This window comes from Ceratotherium simum, chromosome 9 (genome assembly GCF_057802395.1).
Source record: "Ceratotherium simum simum isolate JZ-2026a chromosome 9, ASM5780239v1, whole genome shotgun sequence".
In the NCBI taxonomy this organism is placed as follows: domain Eukaryota; kingdom Metazoa; phylum Chordata; class Mammalia; order Perissodactyla; family Rhinocerotidae; genus Ceratotherium; species Ceratotherium simum.
The window spans coordinates 21,356,734-21,369,902 of NC_141908.1; the positions used below are offsets into that span (position 1 = coordinate 21,356,734).

The following is a 13,169-nucleotide window of genomic DNA, read 5'->3' on the forward strand; positions in this document are numbered from 1 at the left end:
ATTATTAGGGAAATGTGAATTAAAACCACAATGAGATATCACCTCATGCCCATCAGAATGGCTATTATTAAAAAGACAAGAAATAACAAGTATTGGAGAGGTTGTAGAGGAAAGGGACCCTCGTACACTGCTGGTGGGAATGTAAACTGGTGCAGCCACTAAGGAAAACAGTATGGAGATTCCTCAAAAAATTAAAAAGTACAAATACTATATGATCTGATTATTCCACTACTGGGTATTTATCCAAAGAATGCAAAAACACTAATTTGAAAAGATATATGCACCCCTATGCTCACTGCAGCATTCCAAGACTTGGAAAGAACCTAAGTGCCCATCAAAGGATTTATGGATAAAAAGGAAGTGTGTTTTATACATATATATATATATGGAATACCATTCAGCCATAAAAAAAGATGAAATCTTGCCATTTCCAACAACATGGATGGACCTTGAGGGTATTATGCTAAGCAAAATAAGTCATCCAAAGAAAGCCAAACATCATATAATTTTACTCATAAGTGGAAGATAAACAAATACATAGATTCAGAGAACAGATTGTGGTTACCTGGGGCAGGGAATTGGGGTTGGGGGAGGGGAAAAGGGGTAAAAGGGCACATGCGTATGGTGATGAATGGCAACTAGACTTTTGGTGGGGAACATGATGTAGTCTATACAGAAGGCAAAGTATAATGATGCACACCTGAAATTTCTACAGTGTTATAAATCAATGTTACCTCAATTAAAAACAAATTTCCTCTGGACCATTTGTCATGGTTCTGCCATTTGGATTGGAACCTGGGTAATATATCATTATTGTCCTCATCATACAAATGAAGGAACTGAAGGTTAGAGAAGTCTGTCTCACATCAGAGAGATTACTATGCACTAGAAACTACGCTGAACACTTTATACACATTATTTCATTTAATCCTCACAAAAATATTATATATACTATTATCCCTATCTCACAGATAAGAAAATGAGGCTCAGGGGGCCGGCCCCGTGGCTTAGGGGTTAAGTGTGCGCGCTCTGCTAACGGCAGCCCAGGTTCAGATCCCGGGTGTGCACCGATGCACCACTTCTCCAGCCATGCTGAGGCCGCGTCCCACATACAGCAACTAGAAGGACGTGCAACTACGACATAAAACTATCTACTGGGGCTTTGGGGGAAAAAAAAGGAGAAGGATTGGCAATAGATGTTAGCTCAGAGCTGGTCTTCCTCAGCAAAAAGAGGAGGATTAGCATGGATGTTAGCTCAGGGCTGATCTTCCTCACAAAAAAAAAAAAAAGAAAGAAAATGAGGCTCAGGGAACATAAATAATCTGCCCAATGTCATACTACTTAGTGGCAGACCTAGGAGCTATGCTGAGATCAGTCTCTAGATCATAGTAAGCCCATAACCAATTAATTAAGAGATGCTGGAAGATGGTACCACCTCTTCCAGAGTTTGATTGGTCAAACTCTTCAGGAAGTTCATGCTAGAGACTAGAGCAAGGAGGCCTCTGCTGCATTACCACAACTTAGCTGGTTTACTAGAAGGCTCAAGGCCACCACAGCTGCTTTGCAAATAATTACAAGGCTACAAGGCGGCTGTGTGCTGCTAATTGTTTAAAAATCTGCCCTCCAGGAAAAAATAAAGTCCTGATTCATGGTGTTTGCCAATTTCCATAGTGTAAATATTCCCATCATGGCTGATTTCAAGCTACTTATGTGATGTCAACTAGCTCACAGAATTCCTGAAACTTTAACAAACGGCTCCACCACACCACTGGCTAAAGGTACATAAAGCACAAGGTTAGTTTTTGTTGAGTTGATTATATTAAATGAGTATATTTTCAAACTAAGTTTGGATTTAAAAAATATAAGTTGATGAATTTCTGTTCTTCAAAAGACATCATCAAAAAATGAACAGCATGCTACAGACTAGGAGAAGATATATATACACACACACACAAACACACACATACATATACATATATATGACAAAACTCACCTAGAATATATAAAGAAATCTTATAAATTAATAAGAGGCAAACCATACAGTTTAAAAAATGGACAAAAGACTTCAACAGGCCCTTCATAAAAGAATATACACCTTTTATGGCCCACAAGTATTTGAAAACACACTCAAAATCATTACTCTGAGGAAAATACAAATTAACACCACAAAGAGATACTGCTATATACCCCCAAAAGGGATAAAGCGAAAGTGACTGGGAAACCAAGAATTGGTGAGGATGTGAAGCAACTAATACCCTTATACTTTGTGATTGTGGACATTTGCAAACTTTTTTGCAATATATTCTAAAGCTAAACATTTGCTTATCTTATGACATAATTTCACTCATGGTGACAAAAATGAGTGCATATATCCATCAAAAGATATGTACAAGAATGCTTCCAGCTTTATTCATAATAGCCAAAAACTGGAATAGCCCAAATGTCCATTAAGAGAAAAAATGGTTTAAAAATTACAAAATAGTTATACAATACAATTATGTCCAGCAATAAAAAAGAATAAATGGATGCCCCCCCAGAATATAGGCAAATTTCAAAAATATGATGATGAGCAAAAGAAGCTAGACACAAAAGAATATATCATGTATGGTTCTTTTAAATGAAGTTAAAGAACAGGAAAAACAAATCTATGGGGATAAAAGTCAGAATGGTGGCTACCTGGAGTGTGGGTCAGTATTATCGACTGCAGACAAGAGTTAATCTGCTAGGATGTACACATATGTAAAGCTTCCTCAACCTGTACACTTGAGACTTGTGTACTTTATTGTATGTAAATTATGCTTTGATGATTTTTTTTTTTTTGGCAAAGAGGACTAGCCCTGAGCTAACATCCGATGCCAATCCTCCCCCCCCTTTTTTTTTCTTGAGGAAGATTGGCCCTGGGCTAGCATCCATGCCCGTCTTCCTCTATCCGTGCCTGTCTTCCTCTACTTTATATGGGATGCCACCACAGCATGGCTTAACAAGCAGTGCGACGGTGTGCACCCGGGATCCGAACCTGTGAACCCTGGACCACCGCAGGGGAGCGCGCGCACTTAACCATTGGGTCACCGGGACAGCCCCTGATGATTTTTTAAAAAGTAATCTTTGGGCACCATGGACATGTGTACCCTTTTAAGTCTCTGGATCATGCATAGGCAAGGCTTCCCAGATGGGAAAATGTTCTAGCCCAGCGTTTACTTCAGCACATGCCTCTTCACCAAATGCCAGAGAAGTTTGTTTACCATTACCACTCTTTCTACAAAAATTTCTCTGACATGAACCCATAACCTTCACCAGAAACCTAATTCAACCTCAGAGCTACTTCTTAGTGTCACTGAAGTCAGTAACTGAGATGATCGGACTCAGGCAAAGCTTGTTTGATGAATTGTATTATTTTACGTGTTTATTTTGTTTTTGTTTTTGATAACTGTCCAGTTCCTGATAATTTACCAGGCTCTAAATATTTATCAGCCTCTATCTTTGGAAAAGGATCTAGTCCTTTCCAGGTGACTTTTTAAATTTTTGGACTATTAAATAGGAAGTGTTGACCTTAGACAGACAGCCAGTTACTTCTTCAGCAAAAATGAGCTTATTCAGAATCAGTAAAGAATTGCAATTTGCGGTCTGCAACCATGGCGAGCCACGTGTAAGCCCCAGAACTGCAAGGTCAGGAGAAACTCTTTCCTAAAGTGGAAAAGGAAGTTGGGAGGGCTATTATAAACTAAGAGTCCATCGGAGGAATTGAAAGTTCCAAATGTGGTGGCTTTTCATTGGCTGAGTTGTGACACTCTCTCATTGGCTGAGCTTTTTGTCACCTAAGAAGAGGAAGCCTTTCTCCTTCCTGTTGGCCTCTTTTCTAGATGCAGGGCATGAGCACTCCTCCTTCCGGCCTCATGACTCCATTTTAATGAGGTTTCTGTTTATTAATTTCCACAGAACTAAGTTTGGAGACTATTTCTTCTTTGTCTTGTCTCACTACTTGTTCCTACTCTTAAACATTTCACCTAAGCTTTATGTCTCTAAATATCACTGGTTACTCTTCTATAGCTTTTAACATTGCCTACCCATTCACCCTCTTCCCTCTCAACTAATTAGTCCCCAAATATTGCTTCTGCATTATTTCATTTGGGTTTTCTCCTCTCTGACTGGGTATTTTGGGCCTTTTGTTCTGTTCTAAGTTAATTAAAACAAAACCATTATAAACTCCATGTTAATAAAGTGCAATTGAAACAACTATGAGACATATGGCATTATTACCAGCTGTGTGAGCTTAAGCACTTTACAATAATAAAATGTGGCTAATGACATTTTATATAAAGTCAAGGGGCTGCTTACCCAGAAACCAGCATCAGGTTATCATTTATGATTTATTGACAGTCTTTGGATAGAGTGGCTCTACTGGCTATGAATATGTCTATTTTTAGTTTCACAAGTTCACAGTAATTTATGTTTTTTAAAAGATGAAGGCTAATTAGAACTTCAAGGAACGTTAAAGATCATCTAGCCTAATATCTTTCCCCATATTTATATATAGCAGGGAGGGGGGTTAGTTTAGAGCAGTTACATCATTTACCCAATGTCATTTAACTGGTAAGAGGCTAAGCCTGTATCACACTCAGGTCTCTTACTTCTCAGCTTGTTTCTACACTTATGAGAAACTTAGCCAAATGTCCTGTTGAAAGTAAGGTTCTCGATATCTGTCATATTTGCCTGAAATTACCAGTCTAATCAAGCTCTAAAATTTTATGTACTGTGATTTCAAACCTTCCTTTAAGACCACAGTCGGGTCAACCTGCCTGCTCAATTTCAAATAAACCAGCACATCGTGTGAGCCAACCAATTTGCATAAAATACTTTCCTCCTCTTTCTTATCAAGGGAAAATAAAATGGGACTCTTCTAACTATTTGATTAAGATAATTTAATAATATTGCCATTATCACATACATATATGTTATGCTATGGGGCATTTAACTAAGGATAAGAAGCCAGGCCAGTAAGAACACTGTTCAGAAGACAACAGACCAGTGTGAATGGATATAGCCGAAGAATGCTATGTACAATAAAATGGGTCCTTAGGATTTTGCTGTTGTTATTCTACTCTTTTGTTCATCTGTTTGTTTTTTGGTATAGCACATACAGAGAAATAAGAATAAACAAGGGAAACCCTTTGCTTTGTAACCCCACACGGATAGTATTATATAAATAGGTGATAGGAAGAATACAGAATTACTCCACTTTTTCTTTGTTCCGGTCTTCTCTAATATGGCAAATAATCTTCATTTGGAAAGGTACAGAGTGGTGAGAGGTAGTAAGATGTAATTTAAAAAAAAAAATTGTCTGTGGAGTTAAACAACATGAATTTGGATCCAGACCCTTCTCTCATGCGTTACATGATCTTGTACAACTTCTTTGCTCTGAGTCTCACTTGATGATATCAATAGTTACATCCCCAGAGGGTTAGGAGTATTAAATTAAATAATGTCTGGAAGGCACTTTGACACAGTAACAGCTTAATAAATGGTAGGTAACAGGGGACAGAGGTCCAAAGTAGGTAATAAAATATCTAAGAATTCTAAATTAGACAATCTTTCAAGGCCTAGAAGAATCACATCCCAATATACTAAAATGATTTGTAAAAGTAATAATGATGTTATTGTCAGTAACCTTTGAGAAGTCATGGCAAATGGCAGATAAGCCAGACTGTTGCCCCCATTTTCAAAAAAAGCAGAAAAGGAGGATCCTCAAAATTTAGTAATTCCGAACAGCCAGCTAGATGTTTTAATCCCTAGGGACATTCCAGATACATTAAGGATTATCAAACAGATATTCTATATGCAATTTTAAAAGGAAGTTGTGATTGCTGAAACCAACATTTACCCAAATGCAAGTCATGCTGCAAGCAACAAAATTTCCTCTTTTATTTTTGGAGGGGCTGAAAGACTAATCAGAGAAATGCCATAGACATTGTGTATCTGCATTTCAACAGGGCATGTGACAAATGTTTTACGAATCTTTAATATGTTAATGTGCATTATAAATATTCAGAGGAAGCAACTAAATAAGGTACTTTCTAAATTATTTGACCATGGAACCCATTTTTTTGTAGAGCACCTAGTAACACGTGAAATAACTTGGGTTGGGCAGAACATTGTTGGGAAGCACTAGTCTAGTCTAAGTCTAGACAATAAGAGTTTGCACTGGTTAGGCAGCCTTTGGGATATTGCGTTTGTTTCCAGACACAATTTTTTAAAGAAACGCTGACCAACTAGAATTTGTCCAAAGGAGAGCAGCATAATGGATTATACAAAGCTATATTGTAAAGGAAATAATTAAGAACTGTTATGGACTGAATGTTTGTATACTCCCAAAATCATATGCTGAAATCTAAACCCAAATGTGATGGTTTTAGGAGGTGAGGCCTTTGGGAAGCAATTAGGTCATGAGGGTAGAGCCCTCTTGAAAGAGACTAGTGCTCTTGTAAAATGGATCCCAGAGAGTTTTTTTGCGCCTTCTGATATGTGAGGACACAGTGAGAAGATGGCTAAGAGCCAGGAAATAGGCTCTCACCACATACCAGATCGGCCAGAGTCTTGATCTTGGACTTCCCAGCCTCTAGAATTGTGAGAAATAAATGCTTGTTGTTTAAGCCATCCAGTCTATGATATTTTTGTTATAGCAGCCTGAATGGAGTAAGAACTATGGAACTATGGAAGAGACACCTTTAGAAGTAAGGCTGTCCTAACAGCGAATTTCAAATTTTTCAATGGGTGTTACGTGGAGAAGGAATTAGAATCATTCTGTTTAGTTTAAGCAACCAGAGATAAGAGCATTACGTAGGAGTTACAGGGAGGCAGATTTTGGCTGAATGTAAAGACTTCTGTGAGAGCACTAGTCCTGGGATTTGACAGACTAGAATTACATCCCTAGTCCTGCCACTTCCTAGCTAGGCATCCTTGAGCAAAGGACCCAACCTCTCAGAATACCAGTTTTCCGTCTGTAATATAGGGAAGCTTACACAGGTAGTGCAAAGTAAAAATCCTATACTAAATTTGAAAAGATCCACACAGTTCTTGGCACATAGTAAATGCTCAATAAATGGAATTATTAGTGGTACTAATAACAATTAGAGTTACCCAATAATGAAATGGATGAAGAACATCTGATAGTGGAGAACATCTCAAAAGTGGAAATGATCAAGCACAATTTTAATCATTTAAAATAATTAAAAGCCTCCTGTGGACAACACATATCAGAGAGAGTAGTCGTGACTCAGTTCCTGTCTTTATGAGCTAGGAATCACGTGAAGCTGAGTGGGGCTGTTGAGGACAGGACATTGTGGACATCTCTCAGTCACAGGATTGCCAGGAGTTGTAGCTGACTTGACAGCACATAACAACATAACAATAAAGAATCACATGGGACTAGGAGGGGAGATAAGGCAAATATATTAATAGACCCATAACATAAGGACAAACGCTGTCAAAATTGTATGAGGCTCAGAAATTCAGAGCACGAGTGCTAATCCTTTTAAGGCAAATATAGAAAGCTTCACGAAAGTGGTAGCACATGAAGAATGGGGAAATTTTCGGTGAGTGGGATAAGAGGGGAAGCAGGACATTATAGAAGGAGGGACTATTATGAGGGGAGACCACAGGCAGGAAGGCATAGGGATATATCCAGAAAAGCAGTACTTTGAAGGGTTACAGTGGTAAGACTATAAAGTAAAATGGAACATTAAGTCTGGATGACTTGGAGGCGCCACAGAATGAGACTTGGGCTTGACTTGGGGCACAGTGGGGAGACAGTAAACATTTTGGGGAAGAAGAGTGACTTTATCAAAGCTGTGCTTTAAAAAAACTGAACTTGCCAGTGACAATAAAATCAACTAGGATCTGAGTGACTCTTAACTCAGGAGAGCAAGTAAGAAAAATAGCATGGTAGGTGAAAAAAAAAGAAAATCTCAAGTAGGGTGGAAGCAATGGGAATGGAGAGGAAATCCTTAATGAGACACACATGAAGAGCAGACTCTGTTGGTGAAGATGTGATGACTGAGCCAGTCTTCTCCTCAGGAGATTATGTTTCACTTAAAGGTAGGTTTTAGTAGGAACTTTTCAAGATAAGATCAAGGATATTTCTTCACAGTAGAATAGCACACAGTAGACCCTTACTAAATACTTGTTCTGTAGACAAATACATGAATGAACGATGTGGATTAAGTTCTAAAGAGAAAAGTGGAAGATGGTAAGAGAAGAACCGAAAGCTTGTGAGAGCTTGAGGAAGGCGAGGCTGGTTGGACAGCAATGGGAGTTAAGAAGTAGTAGAGGGGTGCCTAGGAGCCAAATTAGGAGTCAGTCAACTTGGGCCTGTGGGCAAAATCCAGCCCACAACTTGTTTTTGCGCAGTCCATGAGCTAAGAATAACTTTTACATTTTTAAATAATTGAAAAATATTCAAAGAGTAATATTTCACGACACGTGAAAATGATATAAAACTGAATTCTGTGTCCATAAATAAAACAACTTGTTTGTTGTTTCATTTTTGCAGAAGGGACCAGCTTGCACCTTACAGGAGCAGTAACAATGTGCTAAGCACTTTGTAAACATTACCCATATAATTCTCACTACAGCCCTATGACATGTAACTCATTGTTCCCATTTTACTGATGAGCAAACTGAAGCTTATGTTGCAGCCAAGGTCACATAGTTCATTAGTGGCAGAGACAGAAACTATACCCACATTAATCTGCCTTTCCAGATTTCCCATTTTCCCCTAGGATAAAAGCACTGACTCTACCAGTAGTGAGGCCATGAAATGCTTAAAAGAGGGTTTGGGAGTGTGCTGAATGCTTAGAGGGCAATATTGTAACTGAATCAGAGGAAGGGGATGGTTTAGGTGATGCATTTCTAAGGGATGTATATGAATTAATTCATTTAATTCTCATAACTCTTCCACGAATTGGATACTATTATTAAAAATCCTATATTGGATAAGGGGTTGCCTTCTTCAAGTCCACTTCCCAGGTAAAAGGCCCAGCCTGTGAATACTTGAACACTTTGGGTCTTTTGATGGGTGATACCTCTGGGCCTCCAAAGGCTCATCCAACCCTCGTGACCTATGATTCCATGTTCAGAAGCACTTAGGGAAGGATTCCTATGCAATCCTTTTACCCTGTGTCCTGCATTCCTGCTCTAAGACTCCTCCTAAATTCCTCTCATTTCCCACCCCCCATAGGCTCTGGAGACTTTCTAGCTAATAGCTCTCTGGTTCCTCCCTGATGGTTTATTCTAAAGGGACCACTGAATCACAACAAATCATCAGCATTTGAAGAAATGCAGCAAATCAGTTTAAAGTCCAAGTGCTGAGGGATGTGAAGGCATGAAGCTCTCCTACAGACAGCACGGAGGCAGATGACAGACTATGTGGAAGATTTCAGCAGCTGTAGATTTTTGAAACTGGTATCTAGCCTTGTAGCCTGCATGTTTATTCCTGTGTCTGTTGCCTTTGACCCTTAAAGCAGCCACTTTCTCACTTGGAAATTACTCATGGCAGCTGCTGACATAACAGGAAGTGATTAGAAGGTAGTCTGTTTTTACAACTCTCTGAACTTCAGGACTTCTGAAACAAGGTTTGGCAGTGGATTTACTGCCTTGCTTTACTCTCTCTCTTTCTTATAAAACAACTGTGTAGGGGTTAAAGATTCAGCGCAAAGTCCTCCACAAATACTGACTTAGTAATGACCTTTGTTACTTAGTAAAGTGACCAGCCTTTCCTGCATATTAAATTCAAAGCAAGCTTTTTATTTTGGATAGAAATTGGTGGGGGTGGGGAGAGAAAGAAGGAACTGGGAAGAGAAGGAAGTTAAACCTCTTTCGTTCCCTGTCTTCCTCAGAAAACCAAATATGGCATCTTCCATGAGGAGCTTGTTTTCTGACCGCAGCAGATACGTTGATTCTTTTCGGAGGTTTCTCGACAATTCCACGGAACACCAGTGCATGCAGGAATTCATGGACAAGAAGCTGCCAGGCATAATAGCAAGGTAACAGAAAAGGACATTTTTCTCAAAGGGACAAGCCTCGGGCTCGTTCCGTGCAGTGATAGATGGGTCGAGCCCAGCCAGGCAGGCTGGGCACCGGGATAAGAACAAGCTACTTGGTAGTGGCTCCTCTCTGCCCTCCTCGCTCCCCTGCGCCCCTTCTCCTGCGGTGCTTTAGTTAGACGTTTGCTTTAAACATTCAAAGGCTCTGACTTGTGCTGTATTTCCAGCTGCACGGAGATAAGCGTTAACCATTTGAAGGCACAAATCCATGTTCCTTTGGGAGAAGATAAGATACCAATCTTTGAGCTCAGATTTTTTAGCCCTCCTCCAAATTTTAGATTTCAAACAAGTCCCAAACGGAGTTTAGTATTCTTTTCATTAGAATCAAATATAAATAATTGTCAAATACTGTTTGCCCCTGAGGATTGAGCGGGTGCCTCTCAGTTCTCCTAATATCCATTTAAATTCATTTTCCTTATCAATTATTATAGTATCACTCTCAAAAAAAAATGTCATTTCCTTTTAACTTAATATTAGCAGTGTGGCCCTAAAAAAAAGGCATTTTCCTATTATCAGAGAAACTTACTAGTTCCTACCCTTCTCAAAGACTTCTTTTTTTGGTGATTAATGTGTTCAATTTGTGCCAGAGCTGATAAGCATTATAAGAGTAACAGATTCCACATGCTAAAGATAATCAAATAATCTATCTGGGGGTGGATTACTGTAATTTACTCTGCTTCAGGAAATAATGATGGAAAACTGGGAAGAAATGACTGTGGATCCAATTTGCAACAGCAAAGGAAACTGATATTTTTATCTTTTGCTGGATTTCTCTATTGTAGGCCTGAAATTCTTTCACCAGGACAGTACCTCTACCTGACCAGAGCAGGCATTGTTCGATGTATATGGAATTCTGTTTCCCTTTCTATTTTTCATGGTTCAGTTTTTAAATATTTTTTTTAAATAGAGTATTATATATTAATAACAAGTAATAGGATAATAATGCAAAATCAAAGTGGACAGCAAATACAGACAACTTCTTATCTAGGAACTAATTATAGTTTACTTCTTTGGGTCTTTTTGCTCATTTCTAAAATTAACGGCAATGAGTTCATTTCTGAGTTCTTCTGCAGTACTAAACATCTGTGTTCATGTCTGTTGCTTATCCAGATCCTTGGTTTCCTTCAGCCATCAGTTTGGTTTGAAGAAGCACCATAGGTGGATGTAACATAATGAATGATGACCCCTGTCTTCAAAGTGTTTACAATCTAATTGGAAATACTGAATGTAGAATTTATGAAAGACTGAAGAACTTGCAAAGGCATAACTAAGTTTGCCTTATAGTGGTGATATATAATTAGGAATAATCTAAGTCAAAGTATCATTTATTAAAAAAGTAATTTTTTTCTGAAGGTGATGTTTGGAAAGAGATTTAGCTGAAGGACCTTTAAAATTGCTGCTTGAAGTTATTAATAATGTTTTAAGTAGGCAACATGCCTGCTTCATTTTTCATTAAAAAAATTTTTTTTAAAAAGTCAAATGGTTTTTAAAAGCTTATAACAATAACAACAAAAATACTGATTCCTTGCCCTAACCACTCGCATCCCCGACTCTCAATCTCCAGAAGCAACCACTGTCAACACTAAAATTTTTTAGTTGTTTCTTATGGAATTTTCTCTCCTAATTCTAAATAACATGTTATTCTTCTCTTTCTTAATTTTACTGTATTAAAAGAGCTAAATAAACATGCACATTTCTTCCCCTATCATATCAATATATTTATGTCAAATTTTTTGTTAAATAATTTGTGTTCATATTTTTCCTATGTACATATTATTCATAACTGAACAACGCATTATACCTCAATTACATTTTCTTTCATGTACAACGTTTTGCTTTTCCTAGAGTTAACTACTTTTTTGATTTTAGTTTCTTTTCTTAGTTTTCTATATACTTATCACTACTTATACCCCAAACAGAAGTATTAATCTCTTCTCACTGTATTCCAACAGATCAAGTAATCTGTAATTTTTTTTCCCCATGAGAACATCTTTTCTGGAGCTCTCTGTTCTTTTCTTCCAACCTGGGGTGATTGGCTCTTGGCCTGCTATACAACTACTGATGAGGGAATTTATTTCACCTTGTAGAAATTCTCTTCTCTCTCAGTAGTGGATTCTCTGATTCTGGATCTCATGGCATTCTTTTCTTGGATTCCTCAGTCTTTTGTTTTTTTTTTTTCCTTTAGCTAATCCTTTAAGAGGTAAACTTTTGGAGACTTTGTGTGTGTTTTAAAAATGCCTTAACTCTATGCTCCTCTTTGTTAGATAGTTTGGGTATAAAACTCTATGCTGAAATGATTTTGTATCAGAAATTCAAAGGTAATATTCCATTGCCTTTTATTTAGCTACTAGAATTACTGTAGAGAAATCCAATGCTATTTAAATTTCTCATCTTCAGCTTGTGACCCTTTTGTTGTTGTTGTTTTGTTTTTGTTTTCCTTACTTAGAAGCTTTTAGGATCTTCTCTTATAGCTAGTACTCTGAAGTTTTAAGATAATGAGTTGTGGTGTGGGTCTTTTTCACTCAGTTTTGTGTGTACTCCCTGGGCCATTTCAATCGAGATTCAGATCCTTCAGTTGAGGGAAACTTTGGTATTATTTAATCATTCCTCCCCTCGGTTTTTCTCTTTCTGGAATTTCTATTCCTCAAACACCAGACCTCTTGAATTTATTCTCTAATTTTCTTGTATTTCCAGTTTTCTACAATTTTATCTTTCAGCCCTTTTTAATTTTTTGCTATTATATTTTTAATTTACAAGAATGTTCTTTTCTTATAGCATCCTGTTCATCTTTCACAGATGTGAAATAACATGTTATTCTCTTATCTATACCTTCTCTTATCTATTGTAAAATTTTCCTCTGCTCTCTGCATGTTTCACTGAGTTCCCTATTTCCTTTTTTTATAATTTTATTTATTTATTTATTTATTTATTTATTTATTTATTTTCCCCCAAAGCCCCAGTAGATAGTTGTACATCATAGTTTCACATCCTTCTAGTTGCTGTACGTGGGACGCGGCCTCAGCGTGGCCGGAGAAGCAGTGCGTCAGTGTGTACCCAGGATCCGAACCCGGG

The 13,169-nt window shown here is 37.9% G+C and overlaps 1 protein-coding gene across 2 annotated transcripts in view; it reads left to right on the plus strand.

Moving 5' to 3' along the window:
* The first annotated feature begins 9,339 nt into the window (after nt 1-9,339).
* HNMT (histamine N-methyltransferase) overlaps nt 9,340-13,169 on the plus strand; it is a 39,277-nt gene continuing 35,447 nt past the window's right edge. The window contains exons 1-2 of one of the 2 annotated variants that reach the window (XM_004423859.3): nt 9,340-9,456; nt 9,891-10,037. In XM_004423859.3, the coding sequence (XP_004423916.1) occupies nt 9,901-10,037 (137 nt within the window). In that variant the 5' untranslated portion in view covers nt 9,340-9,456; nt 9,891-9,900. The other variant, XM_087434939.1, reaches the window with a different exon arrangement.